This window comes from Colias eurytheme, chromosome 25 (genome assembly GCF_061535395.1).
Source record: "Colias eurytheme isolate Ceu_HAF_F1 chromosome 25, ilColEury1 Martin Lab GWU primary, whole genome shotgun sequence".
Classification (NCBI taxonomy): domain Eukaryota; kingdom Metazoa; phylum Arthropoda; class Insecta; order Lepidoptera; family Pieridae; genus Colias; species Colias eurytheme.
Genome location: NC_143004.1, coordinates 1,748,133 through 1,770,809, shown reverse-complemented (window position 1 = coordinate 1,770,809; position 22,677 = coordinate 1,748,133). Strand labels below are relative to the sequence as shown.

Here is a 22,677-nt window from a genome sequence, read left to right as displayed (position 1 = left end):
CAAGTTTGAAAGCTATATGAGGTATATGTAGAAATACGTTACATAATCCTTACTAATATTATAAATGCGAAAGTAACTCTGTCTGTCTGTCTGTTACTCAATCACGCCTTAACTACTGAACCAATTTGCATGAAATTTGGTATGGAGATATTTTGATACCCGAGAAAGGACATAGGATAGGTTTTATCCCGGAAATCCTACGGGAACGGGTATTTCTTTGAAAACGCGGGCGAAGCCACGGGCGGAAAGCTAGTTAACTATAAAAGTATGAAAGTAATGCCATAAAATTTATGAAATTTCATGAAAGTATATCTATGTATACAAATCAAATACACATAAAAAAAACATATTCGTTGAGTTTAGATACAATTTCCACGCTATAAAAACGTACCTACCATCTAAATCACATAAATTAGGTAAGTAAGTCACGCTACAAAAACTATTGCCAACCCTAAAATGCTAATAAAAAGAACTATCCCATATTTTAAGTTAATTACATTACTGAGTAATCGAGAAACACTTTTCTTAGGGATTCACTGCTAATTGCACGCTATATTGCATCTTAATAGGGCTGCGGTTTTACTATAAAAATGAATTTTTGTACCATTTCAGTCGTGAGATACAGTTGTGTAGCAATTTATTGGGCTATTAATTTGAAAAATATCTTGATTTAGGCTTGAATAAGTAAACGAGGGAATTTGATGTGCTATTACACTAAACTTCAAAAATAACAGTACTTCTCCACTATTTGATGGATGTTATTATACTCTATCTATTATACTCTATCTATTATACTCTATCTATTAAAAAAAAAACCGCATCAAAATCCGTTGCGTAGTTTTAAAGATACAAATACAAAGGGACATAGGGAAATAGGGACAGAGAAATCGACTTTGTTTTATACTATGTAGTGATAGTGATGATAGTGATGAAGTGTGATTATAATTTCTAACAACAATTTTGGCTTTAGTTATTGTTACGCATTACAATATTATAATATACCGGATGACGGTTCAGGATTTCAAATAATTATCTCTATACTTATCTACAAGATTTTTAGCATTCAATTTAGGCTTGGTACTTAATATAAGAATCATTAATTCCTAGTAGTGGTAGTATTCTACGATAGTAGAAAATAGAAGAAATAGACACGTAAAAAAACATTTTTATGTAAAGCCTATAGTGTCTATAAATAAACTATTTGTTCCCGTATGAACGTGACTACCGATTGGGGAGCAATTATAGTTCTACGAATTCAGAATTGGCGGAGTCAATAAAATAAGTTTGGAAGTTTTTCTAGTCACTTAATATTCTTGCTCTGGGAATATAAAGTTCTGTTTTATTGTTTTTTTTATTGCTGCATATCATGTACGTACATTATTATTTTAATAATTGGTATGAAGGTAAGAAATTATATAATAGACTAGCGGTCAGCCCCGGCTTCGCCCGTGGTACCTACATGTTTAAACTATCCTATCTCTCAAGTTGGATCGAACTGCACATGGTGTGCGAATTTTATTATAATCGGTTAAGTGGTTTAGGAGTCCATTGAGGACAAACATTGTGACACGAGATTTATAATTAAGATAAAACATTTACAACATGCAGTTGACATTATGCCTTTTTATTTTACTTGGTTTCAGTGTATTGAAGTACCGTATCTTCTAGGTACATAATACTATATAAATTTAGTATATTTTATACTGTATTTAGTGCATTCTTTAAAAACTTATATTAGCATAAGTTATTCATCTATAAAAAAAAGAGTTCCTATAAAAGAAGAGTGATGTAGAGAAATATTATGAAGTAAGTAGATTCCAACGAAACTATAAGAAAGACCTTATATAAGATCTTTTTTACTCTACTATGTTATCTGATGTAGATAACTAAAATAAAACCATACGTTGATAAACATAAATAATAATGTAACCACGTAAGGGAACTATGAAACCAATAATCTGTTTGTGTTTAATTTATAGAAACTGATTTTATGATAACCCGATTACCAAAATTAATTTACTGTATAAACACACTCGAGCTACTTCTGATTGAGTTATGATAAAATGAAAACTAAAAGTAATACATAAATTATCTTAGGAACATAACTTGTATCTAGATAATTAGCTTTTTCATTAAAATTGTTTGTATGTCGTAGTCCAAGTCGAGTTTTCGACTGCAATCTAGATGCCAGATAAAATAGTGCATACAAGAGGATCTTCAAATTATTTATCTGTCCATAACTCACACCACCAGTCTAGTCAGTGAAGAAAAATATCGTAAAAATCAGCATGTATTTTGAAAAGTCTATATTATACGTTCAAGGAAATTTAGTACTTGCTTATTCACGTGGGATTACCGCTTTTTTACCTTTTAGTAATACGCTAAGTATATGATTTTTTTTTATTTTACATAACAAAAAGCATTGTTTTAATCAAGAAATATTATATAACTAAGAGAAACCAGTAACCACCCACATCTAAATATCTATTACCTGGCGAATGTTTAGGAAAAGCCTTACAAAATCGTTGCAAGGAAATTTCTTAACGAACTCGCTCGTGTAATGTTTGGGACTCTACACATTTATCCTATTCGAAAAAATATCCAGTTTTATATTGTTTCTTTAAAAAAATTGAAACCTTACGAATATTGTTAGTTGTTTTTAAGCCCTCTCAAACCGTAAACCAACAATTAATCATTCTTGATCAAATTAAACTTAGATTTAATGACATCATAATCTTGTCTCTACCTTTTGTTAAGTAAGAAAACAAATAATCAAAGAAAATACTCTACTATGTTCTGTTTATAAAACAAATTTTTAGATACTTAAATTCTAGTTCGTAAGTGCACACTTCAAACAATGTTTTGCGCGTTTAGAAAGATACTCAAGTCAAGGAGCAGTACACATAGAGTGAATTGTTTTAATGACCCAAATACTATTTATATAATTTAAGAATAAACTATTCATATCGTATATCCTAATACAAAGGTTTATATAATGAATAAATGTCCTAGGTTTCTAAGTTTAATAAATTAGTACTTAGTAAGTTTTACGTATAAATGTAAAGAGTCCCTCAAAGGTAGGTTAACACAATTTCCCCAATATAGTTATATCCCGGTTACCGATAACCCAATAACGATATTTATCTTCAGACCAGGCTAAATCGTATTTTCCAACTCTATTTACGACGGCCTTTAAATAACATGCACAGGGAATAAATTTAATTATTGATGGAATATCAAAATAACATAAAGTTCTAGTATTTTTATAATCGTGAATTTTTGTGTCATTTTTACGCAAATACTGCGTATTTTTCGGTATATGAAAATCAATCGCAATATAGGTAATTTGAAATAGGTAGTAATAGTAGGTAAAAAATCTAATCATAAAATATTTTAAGGAAAGTTGTGTAAGCTACACCACAGTAAGGAAATTACTCAAGAACGGCTGAAACAATTTTTATGATTTTTGTTTGATGCATCGATTGATCTATGCCTGGATTTGAGACTGTCAAAACATGGTCAAACTTTAAAAAAGCAAGCAGCTATTTATGTTTTAAATAAGTCTACAAAATATATTAATCAGGAGGAAAGCATAGAGCACGTCTTACAATTATCTTTAAATCGGAAAAATAAATACGACACACAAAAAAGTCAGAAAGCCTACCTAAAGGATTATAAAGAGTTTCAACTTTCATTGGGGATTTCCTCATATATTTTTTACCATTTTCCAAAGTTGTCAAGCTGAAATAAAAGCAAACATTTTATTCCCAAGCAAACATTCTAAAAATAGATTCTACTAATTATTGTGTAGTTAATTTTTCCTCGTCTATTAATTTATTCTTTGAGAAAAATTAATAGGTAAGCTAAAAGGCGGCCATGAAAAATTCCCGCGCAAAAGTATAAATGCCCGCTGGACGCCATCTTGATTTTATTGACAGTCAAAGGGCCCTGACCTTTAATGGCCTATTCCAGCAGATAATAAACCTTTGTTTTATTAGGTTACGTATTAACTTTTACACAGGACATATTGCGAAGTCATTTTAACAACAAAATGCAAAATGTAAAAATAAATTCTACTAGCTTCGTTATACTGGGCTTAGAACGAAGATAATTCCTTATTAATGTTACACGCTACCATGTGGGGTGTGCTTTAAAAGGCAAGATTTAAACGAATTTATTTGGAAAATACATAGAAATAATATACATAATAAATATTACAGAACAAAAACATAACCTGAAACACGGAAACACATCAGTAATTTACAAAATATAATTTAAAAAATCGGTACGATTTTTAAGCTATTGCATAGCTCCTATCGCGGGCCTTGAGCGCGGGGACCGAATCCAGAAATTTAGTAACGAAAAACCTCACGCTCCCCACTGTGACGGGCGCGGAGGTGTGGCTTGAAGGCATAGCATGCAATAGCTTTACCGCGGCAGTCCCCGAGTGCCACACGTCTTTTTTATCTCTACATTTTTTCACTGAAGTGGGTGAAGAATCTAAATGTTTGACTTTGTAAATATCTGAAACGACTATTTCACTTACAGTGAATATGATAACTTGGGCAGTATCGTAAGTAACTTTTATTTTTCATGTTGGTAAACCTAAAAGCACTAATCTGGAGAAGAGGTGGATTCCGATGTTTTTGTTTTCTTCTAATATAGGATTCGAGAAAAATCGTTATGCTAAAATCGCAACCGCTTATAACTTAGAGGGTTTGGTGTTATCTACCTGAGCATTCTATATCCCACTATGACCTATCTATACTTTATTTTGCTTTTTGATAAATAAGCTTGCTTTTTATAGCATGCAAGAATCGTGCCATAGTTTTGATCGTGGGTCAAAAATATATTAGAAACAGATTTTTTTTGTTAAAACAGTTTTAAATAACTTGTTTTATGTGGATTTTTATTTTATTATCTTAATAATATTATAATATTATGTTCTAAAATTTAAAACTAAACTTAATTAAAACACCCAAATAAATAGCACATAATAATATTTATTGCATTCCGAAAGTTATATTTCGTATATCTGCTTGATTTGTGGAATAATAACAGACATACAAATGGATTTGTCTGTTTTTTATGCATTTTGGTATATTAGGCCTTGATAAGTAAAAAAACACAACAGATATGCTTAATTATACTTTTAATATCTTACAGGCTAACCATTGTTTCGTTATAAGGCATATTAATATATAATTAACTAGAGGTCCGCCCCGGCTTCGCCCGTGGTACATATGTCGCAATAAAAGGTAGCCTATGTCCTTTCTCGGGTATTAAAATATCTCCATACCAAATTTCATGCAAATTGGTTCAGTAGTTTAGGCGTGATTGAGTAACAGACAGACAGACAGAGTTACTTTCGCATTTATAATATTAGTATGGATAGTTAATCACTACATAGTAAGTATAAAACAAAGTCGCTTTCTCTGTTCCTATGTCCTTATGTATGCTTAAATCTTTAAAACTACGCAACGGATTTTGATGCGGTTTTTTTAATAGATTGAGTGATTCAAGAGGAAGGTTTTAGTATATAATTTATTAGGTTTTAGACAAAGCAAGCGAAGCCGCGGGTGGAAAGCTAGTTAATAATAAAGGCATAATTTACTTCTAGAAGAAGTTCTATTATTTTTAAAAGAAATACATTTACATTTCCTTTTTTTATTTAAGTACCTATACAAATACATTTATTTAGATACTATACACAATATTCAATTAATATGTTACTATTCAATACTACATAATTTTATTTCTTTTACAGTTAAATAAAATTATCATCATAATCCACAACATGCTTCCTGGTCCACTTATGGCCGTGTATGGTGGCATGGATCCAGGAGCTGACGTCGACATGAGAGACCAGGGTCACGAAGGTGGCACCAGCTTCCACGTCACAGTCTTCTGACCTCCAGGATGAGATGATCCCCCAGAGGACACCGTTCAGGACCACTGGAGCGCCTATGTCCCTCTGAAATTGGTTATACAAATTGTATATTACCTCTTGAAAATGAAAATGAAATGAAAATGGAAACGGAAACGGAAACGGGAACGGAAACGGAAATGGAAACGGAATCGGAAACGGAAATGAAAATGAGAAGAAATTGAGAGGGAGAGGGAGAGTGAGAGAGAGAGAGAGAGGGAGTGAGAGGGAGATAGTGGGAGGGAGAGTGAGATGGAGAGGGAGAGCGGGAGGGAGAGTGGCAGGGAGAGGGAGAGCGAGAGGGAGAGTGAGTGTGAGAGGGAGAGTGGGAGGGAGAGTGGGAGGGAGAGGTAGAGGGAGAGGGAGAGGGATAGGGAGAGGGAGAGGGAGAGCGAGATGGAGAGGGAGAGGGAGAGGGAGAGGGAGAGGGAGAGGGAGAGGGAGAGGGAGAGGGAGAGGGAGAGGGAGAGGGAGAGGGAGAGGGAGAGGGAGAGGGAGCAGGGAGCAGGGAGAGGGAGAGGGAGAGGGAGAGGGAGAGGGAGAGGGAGAGGGAGAGGGAGAGGGAGAGGGAGAGGGAGAGGGAGAGGGAGAGGGAGAGGGAGAGGGAGAGGGAGAGGGAGAGGGAGAGGGATAGGGAGAGGGAGAGGGAGAGGGATAGGGAGAGGGAGAGGGAGAGGGAGAGGGAGAGGGAGAGGGAGAGGGAGAGGGAGAGGGAGAGGGAGAGGGAGAGGGAGAGGGATAGGGAGAGGGAGAGGGAGAGGGAGAGGGAGAGGGAGAGGGGGAGAGGGAGAGGGAGAGGGAGAGGGAGAGGGAGAGGGAGAGGGAGAGGGAGAGGGAGAAGGACAAATAGAATGAAAATGAAATATATTAGCATTTTTTTTAACTTTTTTGGTATTTTAACAAGTTTATCATAATAAATTAATTGAGTGTATTTTTATTATTATTACACGCTTTATATTAGCTTCACCTGTATGTTTGTAACCGACTTCTTTGGGCGCAATTTTGACCCACTTTAAACGGTCAGATTTCGTTCAAACTTTGTAGATTTATTGAGGACCGATGACAATACACTAATTTGATAAAACTATTCCATTTTTCAATTTCGGTTTTCTATAAAAAGCTTGTTTTTAGTTTTTTTAAACTATTATTTGAAATTATTTCTTGGTACAACCGGGGCAATTTTAAGAATTATTAATCAGATTGTTTAGTATTTTTTGATTAAAAAAATCATAAATGTATAGATTTAAAACGATCAACTACAGTCTCTTCTCTTTACTACCTTTCAGTTCTATTCCTTCAACATGACGATTCAAAAGCACTTCAAAAAGAACTGTATATAAATAACATAGATGTTTGCTCTGTGTCTGGGTGTTAATTATCTATATAAGTATTTATTTAAAATTATATATTATGTATGTTTATCAGCCATCTGGTTTCCATAACACAAGAAAGCTTAGTATGGGATCAGATCGTGCCGTGTGTGAAAATTGTCCTGAAATATTTATTTATTTAAAAATCAATAAAACACAAAAAGCACAGGAAAAAGCAATTACCAGACAAGGATCGCTTCCACTAGGTGTATCCAGGCACATCACTCCAGTACTATTAATGCCCTGTTCTTCCAATTCTTCAGAACAGTCATCCACATCTGTAGGGTGTAAGTGGGATACGGTTAGTAGTCGGCGCCGTTTGATCTCCGTTGATTGGTGGCTTGTGTTTTTGTGATTCTGTAATATGTATTATTAACAGTTTAACTGTGATAAGTTGTCTATATTCTGGACAATGGGTTACGTGCATTTACATCAAACGGATGCTCATTCTAAAGCCGGCGCCAGACATGGGGATCAAAGTTTGAGCACACATTTTCAAAACTTCGATCAAACTTTGTATGCACAAATGTATCCGGCTAGACTTGTATTTCAAATGATTTACGGGCACAGTTACCGCAAAGATGGCTCACAGATTAGACGACGATTTTGATGACTCCGTCAGACTGTTTTATTTGAGTGCCTTTAATTTTTTTTGTTTGAAGTAGCTCAATAAATAATTCTATTACTGCGTCATTACCCCACTCCATTATTGACGCTCAAAATACCACTCACAGATTAACTATTGTATACAACTGCTCCGTTCAGCGGCGCACACGCAACAAGTGTGGCAGGGCGCACAAACTTTGAAGCAACTTTGAAGTTTGATTACTTTGATGTTCGCAGAAAAACCGACTCGACTCGGCAAACTTCAAATATGTGTTCAAACTTTGAACAAATAGGCAAATGTCAGTGCCACACTTCGCGACTTTGTAGGTATTTGCGTATTTGATCACATGTCTAGCGCCTGCATAATCCCACTAAGTCAAATTATTTAAGTGTAGGCGTAGAGCATTCTTTCGTTGTTTTTAGTGCGTTCGAAAAGATTCTATGCAATGTTCTAATACTGAACAACACTAAATACGAGTTTTCGTATACTAAAATATCACGAAACAATGATCTTGCTCTAGCTCCAACTCTATGTTCGTTATATTATGCACCGTTAGATGAAAACAATGCTTTTAAAATAATACACTGGCTTGAATTAAAATTTACTTCTAGCTCTCTCTTTCTTATTGTTAACTAGCGGTCCACCCCGTACCGTTTACGTTTTTTTTACATAAGAACTATCTAAAATAACTATGTAAAAAATTCCTTCCTATAATAGTATAGGAAGGAATTTTTTACACCTTGGGTTACATTATTGCATTTTTGGTAAGGATTTCTAATTTTTTTTTGAAAATCCAATATAGCCTATGATGCTCAGTGAAGATGCAGCTTTCTAATGGTGAAAAAATTTTGAAATCGGTCCAGTAGTTTATGCGTGAAAACCCTACATACATACATAATTACAAACCTTTCCTCTTAATAATATTAGTATAGATGTTGGTGGATAACCAAAATTTATGATCATCCTACGAGTACAACACTACTTCTGCAATAGATGACCAATCATCATTATGATAAATTCCAATTCCAATAGAAACAAAATAAACATCAAATCTATTTTTGTTTTATCATCAGATAATTCCATATATTTTACCCTATAATATAATCCGATTCGACTAATTCTTAATACCATTAACAAGCCAAAAAACAAAATCTTCCAAAGACAACCAAATAATAAAATTACCCAAACCTCTATATCAAAACAGTTTTCCCGAAGGTTTTCCCTTAAATCACTCAATTGTTTTTGCGTGAAAAGCGCAAAGCTAAGAAAATGCTTTTGACCAAATATCTGATTGCTTATACTCTATATATGAATACAGCAATAAAAATGTCTTATGTCCAAATAATAAATCAATTTATTACGTATTCTCTATTATATTGTGGAGTTTCGTCAGAGAAAAACTACTTATATGAATTAAATTATTAATTACTGACATGTTTTCTAGGTTCTGTTTACTGTTTATGAAACCAATTAATTAGTTGAACATCGTTATATAAAATGCTAAGAAATACTAATTATTATGTGTTTGTTTACTCTCTTTATTTTCTTACGATGTAGGCTTGAGATTGTTTTTCAGTAAGGTAAGTTTTGTATGATACTATCATACATACATAATAATAAGTATAATGTACCGAATTGTATTACATCAGAATGCAATAAAGAGTTTTTATATTATTAATAGTAAGTTAAGTTAGTTAATGGAAGTAGTATGGTGAATCTAGCTTGAGTAGGGCAATAAGAATACCGAGAGGATAGTAGATACAGGTCAGTATGAAGAGTATAGTAGACAAAATCATAGTACTTACCTAAATTAAATGAACATTATTACCTGCGCAGCCATCCATCCCGTAACAATGAAATGCGACACCACTACATCATGCAGCCTCTTCAACATCTGTATAGGGTTGATTCTTGGCGTCAATCGAACCGGTTCCGCCAACCTATATACCACTAGAGTTGTCACAAAGTCCATATCAGCCGTCTTCACAATGGGCAGCGATGGGCGAGTAGAGACAATCACGATATTGTAGAAGGGCTAAATATCTATGCTGATCGTCATTGTTTATGTCTCTTCACAATCAAGAACGCTGGCCCAACAAATTATCGTCGATGTTTGCCGCCATTACGGCAATTATGAATAAATATTAACTACAATTAGTACAGCCGATCATAGACATTTAGGTCCTCTACACTAACGTGATTGCCTCTACTTGCCCAACGCTGCCCATTGTGAAGGACCCATAACGGGTGTTGGATGACCTAAATAAATAAAAAAAATAAACCTGATGAGAGCCACGTCATACTGCGGCTGGTTATCATCGAAGAGTGGGTGGATGTGGAACAATTTCACAGGAGAGAGGATCCCTCCCTTCTTGTAGTTGATGCTGCCGAGACGAATGCGCAGAACGCGAGAGAGATCATGTAACCTAAAGATTTATGTAGTTTTGAATGAAATAAGTTATTTATTATTATTTATTTCTTTAACTCCTAAGGGCAATTTTGTAGGTCGCCTAACTATACTGCTTTTTGTGTAAAATTGTAACACTTAGCAGTAATTTTTTTCTTGGCAATGGGGCCAAAATTATATCCTAAGTTTTGTGAAAAATCTTGTCTTGGGATAATTCTTAAGTTTTGCATAAAAAATATTATTTTTGTGAAAAACCTTAAGCTACTATTTCAAGAATATTTTTAATCGCTTTGTAATGTTTAATTTTATAAAACTTACAAAATAGAGTATCAAAGATAGCAAGAATTATATTCTCTACAATATTAGTTACATATACGTTTATAATAATTATCTTGGTTAATTAAGTATTGGTTTTTAAGTAACTTACGTATATAAAGAATCAGCCCCAGTTACAATCCAACTCTCATCTATTAAAGCACCAGCACTAATATAAACAGATTTCTTCAAAATGGCCGCCATGTATGGAAATGATTCGGTGTCTGTTACAACCGTATGTTCAAATAGCTCTTTGCTTAAATTTCTAGTGTCTATAGCATCTATTTTAATTATTTTGACTATAGTAAATATGAATGCAACTGTAGATTTATAATTCATGATGATTTTTGTTCAAACAATAAAACTTAATTTTTATATTTTTATATCTATTAGAAGTATGTTTTTCGAGATATTTTCAGATTTTAGCACCCAATAAATTTTTTACCATTTATTTTGGTTTTATCATGGCGTAAAATGCTTATAAAGTTTTTTTTAATAACTTAGTTTCAGATATTTACTATAAACTAATTATTGATTACACTGTTCGAAAATAAACCACAAAATCTTATACGAATTTAATCGTCTAGTAAGTTGGAAATAAGGGATTTCGATTGGTACAGTATTCAATAGCTATGTTTACCAACTTGCTAGGAATGTTTAATAACATTGCCCCTCGGTTTCGTCTGTGGTTATACCTTGAGATTGTAGCCAAATGGGATGCTAAAGTTTCGAGTAAGGCTCTTGTAAATTTTAGGTTGTGTTTTAATTAAGTTTTCCAAAATGTTCCTCACTACAAGGACTTTTACTGGCCAAGTGTGGAATTTGAAAGGCTAATTATAAGCTTTATTTGTAATAATTTAATTTAAATTTTAAAATCTGTGCAATAAATTCTATTTAGTTTTCATAGCTACCTGCTATCGGCTATGTGGAGATATGTAATACCTATATGAGTAGGTACCATTTACGATAAAATAATAAATTTAATAATATTTTTTGATATTTTGATCGTTTTATTACACAAGTATCACTCTCACAATTAGATAAAAAATCTATCAAGATTACAATTAAGTGTATACCATAGCGAACTTGAAAACCATACCCTTTTTGTGCAGTCGGTTAAATGAATACTGAAAAGTAAACTTTAGTCTTACTTATATAGGGTTAGTTTTGTTCAACTGACTGTCTTCATTACTGACTGTCAAAGTGTAAGTTAAAGTTGAGCTTTCGCGTGTCAGCGATACACTTCGACCCAGTTAAGTATTGATATAATAAAGTTTGCTCTATTTTGATTTATTACAATGCGAAGAAGGTTATTTTTTAGGCGCATTGCACAAAGGTAAATTAATCAAATTTAAGCGCTATTATGTGCACCTGTCAAAAATCTTTTCGTCAAGAATAAGTATAAAATAAATGTTTGTACGTTACTTGTACGTTAGCACGCGTAATTCACTCGAAAACCACTGAACGGATATTGATGAAAGATAATACAAGTTAATAGTGATGTAGCTAAGTTATCAGAATAACACAATATTAAAGCTATAGAAGCTTAAAGCTGCAATTTAGATACGTAAGTACTAATGTTTATTTTAAGTTCATTTTGAATTGTTTGAACAAAAAATTATGTATCTATTGTCTTTTTTAAATAAATATATAGTTAAAGACATACTTGCTTTCGCCTGTAGGGTGAAACTGACCAGAACAAATACAATGTTTTAATGATTGGAACTGAGTTGTATTAAATACTAGGTATGTAAAATCAAACACGAGTAGGTATACCTTCTGTCCAAAAATAACAAACATATAACGAACGAACGAACGTATTACCTCTTAAACTTTAAAAACCCTTGAAATAATAAGAATAAGAAGAAGAATAAGAATATCTTTATTTAAAAAGTAAAATAATACATTTAAAATAATCTCCTACCACTTTATTAAGCTTTAACAAAATCTCATTTTAATAGGTACTATATACTTATATATATTTTCTACTATCTTCACACTCCATAGTGCACTCCCGATTATTAAGAAGTCTATATTGGTCTATAAAAACTAAAATATACCGCTGTGTTTGCAATATTTTCCATAGCTAATGGGACAAATCGTCTTCACTGTTATTTTGTGCTTAGTAAGTGTTTACTTAATTTCGTAAGTTAGGATTAAGCTGAAATCAAGTGTAAAGTTTTAGGTGATAAGCTGGAGTAATGGAATCTTCATCATCATTACATTACATATAGTATAAAACAAAGTCGCCTTTCCTGTCCCTATGTCCCTTTGTATGCTTAAATCTTTAGAACTACGCAACGGATTTTGATGCGGTTTTTTTTAATAGATAGAGCGATTCAAGAGGAAGGTTTCAGTATATAATAATTTATTAGGTTTTAGACAAAGCGGGCGAAGCCGCGGGCGGTAAGCTAGTTACAAATAAATTGAGATGTCTGTGTGAAATGTAAAAAATATGCAAATTTCATACAGATTCGATCACCTGTTTTAGCATGAAAGTGACAAAAATCGATACATATAAGTTTATAAAGCATTTGAATGCCTTAAAACAAAAAATGTTGTGTGGTTTTATGAAACCACGGTAAAAGTGAAACTGTTCGAACGGTTCCGAACACTGCTTTGTGTAGCGCGCTACACAGACCAAAAAGTTTGAGACGATGTATTAAAAGTTTCACTTTAATAAATATCAAAATTAAACATCGATTCATTCAAAGTATCGCGTTTATAGATAACAGTCGTAGAAAGCTTGCATTTAATGTTAAAATGGCGAGTTTTCATTTAGGTTTATAAATAATATTATGTAATACGTGTTGAATATTTGGTGAAAATTCCTGAAATTAATCTGAAGCATTTATAAACTGTAAATTTCGTGAAAAATGAAATTGCTTGTTTGCTTTCAATATTCATTTGAAATTTGAAAGCAGCGCCATCTATGTTAATTTTCAAATACTATGAAAATGCTAGAAGAAGAAGAATAGAAGGTAGAAAAATATTCATAGATAGGAAGGGAGAGGATATAGCCGATATGAGATACGTCAAAACTAAAGAAAAAACTCTTCTTTCGCACTTTTTCTACTTCATTCGTACTAAACTAGCATTATTGTATGAAAATTTGAAATACATTTAATTAAATGTTTTCAGAAAAAGTGCCATCTATACATATCTCAAGAACTCATGAAAGACTCAAGCGAGCAATTTTAGCATTAATTTTAAACAAATCAGATAGATGTCTCTACAGTCATTAGTTTTTCCGGAGTTTTCCCAATTAATTATAAAAAAAAATATTGTTATATATCTATACCAAGCTGCAGTCTGTAGGTATGTTTGAAGGCGCAAACTCAGCAACTATAAGTCCAATTTGAATTTATTTCGGTGTTATATAGCCCATTTATCGAGGAAGACTACCTATCCGTATGGATATTTCTTATATATAAAATTCTCGTGTCACAATGTTAGTCTGCATACTCCTCCGAAACGGGTGGACCGATTCTCATGAAATTTTCTGTGCATATCGGGTAAGTCTGAGAATCGGCCAACATATATTTTTCATATGTACCACGGGCGAAGCCGGAGCGGGCCGCTAGTAGTATTATATAATACTATATTATACTATATATATACTATATAATATTATAAATGCGAAAGTAACTCTGTCTGTCTGTCTGTTACTCAATCACGCCTTAACTACTGAACCAATTTGCATGAAATTTGGTATGGAGATATTTTGATACCCGAGAAAGGACATAGGCTACCTTTTATTGCGAAATATGTACCACGGGCGAATCCGGGGCGGACCGCTAGTAGGCTATAAATTATAAAAAACACGCTAAGACCAATAGCAGCGGGGCAATGGGGGTAAAATCACGGGGCATACAAGCTATGCCCCGTGATTTTACCCCCATTTTCATAATAAAAAAATCGATTTTTTATAAATATTTTATTAATAATTCCGTATATACAAAATTCTTAGATACAATTTAAGATACAAATACAAATCTTAAATCTAAACATAATAATAACTAAATACTATTAAACATAGGTTGTAATCTTTGGTACCTACTTGTAAAGTTATAATTAATTTCGATGTATTTCTAAAATCCTTCTACAATTTAATAATTAATTATCTAAGTATTAAATTATTATAACACAAAAATAGAAGCGACTAGATCAATATAAATTTAATTTTTATGCAGTAAGTATCTACAAACAGTAGAGACTAGAGATCTCGAAGATTTTTCGTAAAAGAGTTGCAAAAAATGTCTTCACCCTAATAATTTTGAGTGACATTTAGAAAATTTGCTTAGAGAAACTAAATAGATCGCGAGCTCTAGGTTCAAGCTATTTCTTTATTAATTACAATCGACTTTCCTAGTGAAGAACTTTTCCTGAAGAACTTTTCAACGTAATCATTACATACCTACCTATTAAATTTGTTTTTGTGTAAATAATAAATATTTAACTTTCAATGAAGGGCTGTTATTTCTTAATTCTACGTTTGAAAAGTCATTTGTGAATATTACAGAACACATAGTAAGTTTTATAAAATAATATGCACATTGCACAATCATTAAAATATGTTTTACCAACTTTTAAGATATTATTTTTACAAGAAAAAAACCTTTGTCTTTCTTAGAGATTCCATCTACTTATTCATCATCCAATTTTCTTCAATGGTTCACGTGTTAAAAGTTTACAAACCATTTTTTACATAACAATTATAATATAATATTACAAAAATGGATATCACTACAGAGTATAAAACAAAGTCGCTTTCTCTGTCCCTATGTATGCTTAAATCTTTTAAACTACGCAACGAATTTGATGCGTTTATTAGATAGAATGATTCTCGATCAAGGATTTAGTATATAAGTTATTAGGTTTTAAACATAGTGGGCGAAAAGCTAAACCTATGTAATAATACATTCTTACCAATTTATATATAATTAATATATTTCTTACGTCATATACCCGCCCCTACAGCTATGTCTTACCAGACGGTTGGTACATACTGTTGCTGACTGTACACTCAGACTCACTACATTATACCACAGACTAATAATAATATACTACGTATACAAATTATACATAGTATAGAAGAAGTCGGTTAACAAAGTCGATTTCTCTGTCCCTTTGAAGGTACGCTTAACTACTACTACTAAAACCTTATTACTACTTACTTGCTTTCGCCTATTACTAAAACCTTCATCTTGAATTACTCTATCTATTAACAAAACCGCATCGAAATCCGTTGCGTATCTAGTTTTAAAGATTTAAACATAGGGGCAGAGAAAGCGACTTTGTTTTGTACTATGTACCTAGTGATTAGGTTTTAGACCTATATAACAATACATTCTTACCTATTTGTATATAATTAATGTTTTTCTTACGTCATATACCCGCCCCTACAACTATGTCGAACCAGACAGTTGGTACACATAGTTCTATACTGCCGCTGACTGCACACGTGCTGACAGCGAGTGTCGATGGTCTTCTTAGATGTGAGTCTGGTGAGAGTGGTCTGCGTCTCTGTGTTTGTAGTGGTTGAACAGCAGAACGCACGACGGAACTCGCGTCGGTATTTACCTGGAAGTTATAAATTATTTTTAATTATATTATATCTTAATCTTAATCTTAATCTTAATACTATTATAAAGGCGAAAGTTTGTAAGGATGTATGGATGTATGGATGTATGGATGTATGAATGTTTGTTACTCTTTCACGTAAAAACTACTGAACCGATTACAATGAAATTTAGCACACATATAGAGGGTAACTTGGATTAACACATAGGATAAGTTTTATCCCGGAAATCCCACGGGAACGGGAACTATGCGGGTTTTCCTTTGAAAACGCGGGCGAAGCCGCGGGCGGAAATCTAGTCGAATATATAAATTTAAAAAGCCTTTGTTCTTTAAATTTTATTTTATAAAACCCTGGCAATAAAATCATAACAAAAATTGTCAAATTCGGTCCATGCCCGTGCCCGTGCCCATACAGTATTACAATATCTTCCTAAATTATTGTAATCCTGTGCCCATGTCCATGTGAAATAAAAATTAATTATTATTATGAATTAATTAATATAATAATAATAATAAATATTTATGAAAAGATAACGTTATAAACAACTCCCACTAAAAACATATTCACGTATAAATTGTTGGCATGACGGCACTGTACAACGTAGCCTGTAAGGTCTTGCACACGGATAATTTTTCAGATCCAAATGTAGAGCCAAGCCTCTTACTCTACAATGTGAAGTCCCATGTCCCCTAGTGGGGTAAGGGGTAGATGCATTATACATCTGTTTCACTGATCGATTTTCTTTAGGGACAAGTAGGTGATCAGCCTTCTGTGTCCTAACAGTCCGACACATGTTTTTTCTTCGTCTCCACCGGGAATCGAACCCAGGACCCCTTCGGTGTTACGCTCACGCGTCTACATCTGTACCAAGGAGGCGGTTAACTACAAGTACTAACTTCAAGCTCTATATCTATGTTAAAATGATATGTTGCTTAGCTATTTTGCGACCTTTCAGCGGCATAAAGTGGAAAATTAATAATTTGAAACTTATATATTAAAATTATTTAAACATGTATATGGATATAAAAATCAATATAAACATAATTAATTTTAACCGAGGTGCCGAAAAGAAGTGTGCGTTACCATTAATGAACTGCCTAGAGCCGTAGAGCGTCATTAATTCTACATCCATCAATGCTCACGCGGGAAGAAACGATTTTTCACTTGTATATCGACGACGTGAAAGAAGAATATATTTTATACTATACTAGCTTTCCACCCGAGGCTTGACACGCGAGGAATTCATATAAACATTCTTTATTTCAACACCTTACAACCTTATAGATATTAAAAAAACAATCCTATTTTCTTCAAATGGTTCACTATATCTACATACGTGATTAAAATTGGTTCAGCAGTTCTGAAATGAAAACGATTCAGTCACAAACATAGACAGACTTTCGCTATAATAAAATTTATCTGGATATTTTATATTAGCTTTTCTAGTACTCAAACAAAATTCACACACCAAAATGAAAACCCCCAAGTTTATTTATTTATATGTACATATTTACTTTTATTGTACCCAAAGAAATTTCGAGAATTTGGGTCATATTCCTAGTTACCGGAGGAAATCATTCTTCCAGACGATTGACGTCATGTCAAAGAGTATTCATTTAAATAATATATTAAATTATTATATACTAGATTTCCGCCCGCGGCTTCGCCCGCGTTTTCAAAGGAAAACCCGCATAGTTCCCGTTCCCGTGGGATTTCCGGGATAAAACCTATCCTATGTGTTAATCCAAGTTACCCTCTATATGTGTGCTAAATTTCATTCTAATCGGTTCAGTAGTTTTTACGTGAAAGAGTAACAAACATCCATACATCCATACATCCATACATCCTTACAAACTTTAGCATTTATAATATATATTAGAAATATTAGAATATTAGATATTAGATTGTGTTCTGTATAGTATATTATAATACATTGAACCCTTTACAACTTGAGATCTTGTATCAAGAATCAAGATCAAAGTTATGCCTATTAAAATTAGGTACCTAACTTATTCGTTACTTATGAGTAGGTAAGTGAGTACAACCTTTACAATTTATGAAATAACTTATGTTTTATGAATAAAACTTTAGTAATTATCTTATATTAAAAAGTAATATTATGTACGAAATAATATCACAACAAAGTTATTATTTCCGCCCGCGGCTTTTCCGCTCTGTCTAAAATTATAAAAAAGAGCATGTGTACCGAGCACACGTGTCAAAATTAAAACTTTTTTGGCATGATTCAAAGATACCAAAATCAACACCATGACGTAACAGTATTGCCATGATCTTGAAATTTTACGTTCAACGCGCCTTAGCAAGTTTCTCTTCTAAACGGCATCTAAACCTTCATATAATTTCAATTTATAAATGAATAGACTTATATTTGAAAAGTTACATATAATTTGAAACTTACCACTCATAAAATTATATATAAGCGGGTTGATAGCAGAATTCGCGTAGCACATCACGTGGGAGAGTAGAGCGAGGCAGGTCAGAACTTCATTTTGCTTCATGTCAAGAATGTATCTGTAATTATAAAAAATAATCATTAATTTTTAATTACTTATCTATTTATTAATTGTAAAAATATTGTTTTATTGAAAAAATAGCATTATGAACGATTCTTCGACGATATTGGTCGTAGCGTGATCTTATCCTATAGCCCTTCTCGATAAATAAAAATAATTATCCTATATATTAAATACGTTATTCGAACCACTAATTACTAACAGGACACTTCCAGAATAATGAAGTTTCTTCTGAAGAAGTAATTGAGAAGTAGACAAAGCCGGTTACTTAGTCTTAGAAATTATTCATTGCAAACATAACAACAAGAAGCAAAACTTTCTAGTCTCTAATATAAGGTTTGGTACAAAACTGTGGAAGTCAGAATTTTCTTTTCTACCTAATTACTAATACATATTATATAAAGTTGAACAACAGTTAATAAGTTTGATTATTAAAACGCGCTAATCTCATCAACTACTGGTCCAATTCGAAATATTATGTCAGTATTCGAAAGCCCATTAAACAAGAAAAGCTACAAGATAGGTATATATCATCACGCTACGACTAATAGGAGCAGAACAATGTGGGTAAAACCGGAGGGCACAGTTAGTTTTACTTATAAGCGTTAGGACCACATCTATCGAAAAACCTTCACAAAATCTCCCTTCTAAAAGACATTGAAAAACCTTCAAATAACCCAAAATAACAAACAAACACACACAATTACAAAATGATCGATACACAAGACAGTTCACGTTAAACTTTGTATAAATTACTGTACCAATATTTGTCATGACATCATTCATAGTTGGGTGACGCCCGATAGCCATAACTGGCTATGGATCTTCACAATGGGCAGCGTTGGGCGCGTAGAGGCAATCACGATAGTGTTGTCACGATAGTGTTGCCCTAAATGTAATAATGCCCTATCACCGGCCGTCAATGTAGATATTTATTCATTTATTTATTTATTAAAAACAGTAACAATAGGATTTACACATTATTATGCACAACTATTACAGTTGAACACTACATTCACAGAAATTAATAATAAATTAAGCGATACCTATACACATTAGATACATTTCTTAATCTCCGTAATGGTGGCAAACATCGACGATCATTTATTGGGCCAACGCTGCCCATTGTTTAGAGGGCCCATTAGTTTTTGCTGAATTTACTAGACCTTTTTAATCTAGACTTGATGTACCAAATAATTAAAGAGAAGAGACCTTTTAACATGTATTAGCTTCACCTGTATGTTTGTATGTAACCGACTCCTTTACATTCGATTTTGATTCACTTTAAATAGACAGATGTAACTCAAGCATCGATTCCAACACCATAAGTTTATGTTATTATCTTATTATAGCATGTTTTTATTTCCTCGCTTAAAAAAAGGGTTCCGAAGCTCAAACGAAAAAACGAAACCCTTATAGGATCACTTTGTTGTCCGTCTATCTGTCTGTCAAGACTCTTTTTATGGTGTACTTAAAGACTGTTCTCTTCAAAATGTTTGTATCTTTGATCATAAAAAACAGCATGGCAACAAACATCCCATTTTTTCTCTTATCTTATATAAGTTCAACGCTCTTACAATAATCTATTATTGACAAATATAATGCATATAAATCGAGGGTTTGACGCATCACCGCCTGTGATCTTTGACCTTTAATTTTGGTATGTTAGCACAAAGTTTCGACACTCTGAAGATAGATATTAGTTGATTATCCAGAGATGTCAAGTTTTGTGTAACTTCTACGAAGCTTGAAGCTCTTAATTATATTGATGTTATAACCTTGTGGGCTTCGTTTCCTTTATTAGCTCTTAATAATATGGTATGGATCAGGAAATATCAACAAATATTTTAATATATATAATATATATAATATATATAATATATATAATATATAATATATATATAATATATATAATAATTGGCTGGCAACTCTTTAACTACTACACTTCAGCTCCCAACTCAAAGTATTATTTTCATAGTAAAAGTTTAAAAATTTAAAGTGATTGTGTTTGCACAGTGTTTTTAAACTCACAAGGAATCACATCAGTTGTTTTTCAAACAATACTCGAACTGCAAATACGGATTTTCTTACGAAGATAAGTTACATTTATATACCCACTTTTGAAAAGTGCTGTAAAGAAGAACCAGAACTACCCTCGAAATTAATTCTAACACATTTGTCAAACTCAACTGACACTGTCATTTGTCAAATCCATCTGACAACGTCATTTCTTGTCTCTGATTGAGCGGTGGGGTTGCCATCTTGTAAAAATTTACCAAGTTTTTGGGAATATTTGAAAAATGAGCACCTGCAAAAAATGCACAAAACAAATTAAAACTAGTGACCTCAAAACTTGTTCGAAGTGCAAAGCTGCATTCCACTACCAATGCTTAGGAGTAACTGCAGAAAATTTCGCCAAAGAATCGAAGTCCTATAAATCTGCGTGGAAGTGTACTGACTGCAAGATAATTGACAGGCCTGGCGAGGGTCCCCTCACCAGCCCCTCACTCGCCGCTAATCTAACCAGTGCTAGCTCTCCTATTGCATGTAGCTTCGAAGATATAAAACAGTACTTTAATTGCAAACTTGAAGAAACCCTGAAAAAACACCACTGTGATATTCGCCGCGATCTCTCTGCTGAAATCTCTGATACCCGTTTGAAGATTCAGGAGCTTACAGAAAGTGTCAACTTTATGTCTGCTAAGTACGAACAATTGAGGGAAGCTTTGGAAAGTAAAACTAGAACTATTGAGGAATTGCAATCGGAAAATAAGGAGTTGCACCTTGAAGTTGGAGGCCTGCGCACTCAAGTTGGGGATCTATCTTCCCGACTGGAACAATTTGAGCAACAATCACGTGACTGCAACTTAGAAGTCCAGTGTGTCCCTGAACACAGATCAGAAAATCTTAAGACTGTGGTTTATCAACTCGCTGCCACTGTGGGACACAACCTGACTGAAAACCAAATAGTTAACTTTCACCGAGTTGCAAAACTTAACAAGGACTCCGCTAGGCCCAGGTCTATAATAGTAAAGCTCTCTAGCCCCCTGGTTCGCGATTCATTTATAGCTGCTGTCAAGACATTCAATAAAGTCCACACTGACGATAAGTTGAACTCTTCTCACTTGGGTATTGCCACCGATGAAAAAAAGCCCATCTACGTGTGTGAACATCTAACCCCTGCTGGCAAACAACTACATGCCGCTGCTAGAAAGGTTGCTAGAGAAAAGAAGTTCGACTTCGTGTGGGTGCGTAACGGCAAAATTTTTATGCGTAAAAACACAACCTCTAAGAGCTTTATCGTTAAGGACTTAAGCTCTTTAAATTCAATTTGATTTATCTTCTTTGCTTTTATTTTCACATATTTCGATGGTTTTATTAATCAACGATAATCATAAAAAGTGTAACCTTAAAATATTGTACCAAAATGTCAGAGGACTCAGGACTAAGACCGATGTTATACTGACCAATGCATTAAAACAGGACACTGACATCATAATATTAACGGAAACGTGGTTGAATGATTCAGTGTACGACCATGAATTATTGGACAATAGGTATTCCATATTTAGACGTGACAGATCATCCACCAGCAGTATTAAACAAGAGGGGGGAGGGGTTCTTGTCGCTATTTTAAGTAAGTATGAACCAGTTCGCTATTTTAAATGGGAAACAACTGATGAAGATCTCTGGGTAATCATTAAATTTAAAGACGGCGGTATTACTCGTACTCTATGCATAAATGCATTATATATACCTCCTCCCGCTAATTACGAACGCTTCGACAGGATTTTAACTAATATCTCACACATTATTCAGCATAAGCTGCCCTCTCACTGTCTTCTTCTGTTAGCTGGTGATTTTAATCTACCAAATTTATCATGGCACTTCGACCACAGTACTCATTCACTTTCACCAAGTTGTAATAATTCAT

At 33.4% G+C, this 22,677-nt stretch overlaps 2 protein-coding genes across 3 annotated transcripts in view; both read right to left on the bottom strand.

Moving 5' to 3' along the window:
• Window positions 1-5,671: 5,671 nt before the first annotated feature.
• Window positions 5,672-10,844, bottom strand: LOC149897453 (trypsin-2-like). Of its 2 annotated transcripts, none has more exons than XM_090116397.1 (5): window positions 10,738-10,844; window positions 10,186-10,329; window positions 9,732-9,843; window positions 7,480-7,653; window positions 5,672-5,974 (listed from the first exon to the last, which is right to left on the bottom strand). In XM_090116397.1, exons 1-5 carry the CDS (start codon window positions 10,827-10,829, stop codon window positions 5,768-5,770), a joined length of 729 nt encoding a protein of 242 aa, XP_089972523.1. In that variant the 5' UTR covers window positions 10,830-10,844; the 3' UTR covers window positions 5,672-5,767. The 2 variants fall into 2 exon arrangements, with proteins under 2 accessions (XP_089972523.1, XP_089972524.1); XM_090116398.1 differs by having other exon boundaries at window positions 9,741-9,843.
• Window positions 10,845-15,969: 5,125 nt separating this feature from the next.
• The window catches only part of LOC149897450 (orexin/Hypocretin receptor type 1-like), a 92,244-nt gene continuing 85,536 nt past the window's right edge, over window positions 15,970-22,677 (bottom strand). Inside the window, exons 7-8 of the mRNA XM_090116377.1 lie at window positions 18,629-18,741; window positions 15,970-16,208 (exon numbers count right to left, since the gene is read on the bottom strand). Of these exons, the coding sequence (XP_089972503.1) occupies window positions 16,009-16,208; window positions 18,629-18,741 (313 nt within the window). The 3' untranslated portion in view covers window positions 15,970-16,008. The remainder of the gene's footprint in view (window positions 16,209-18,628; window positions 18,742-22,677) is intronic.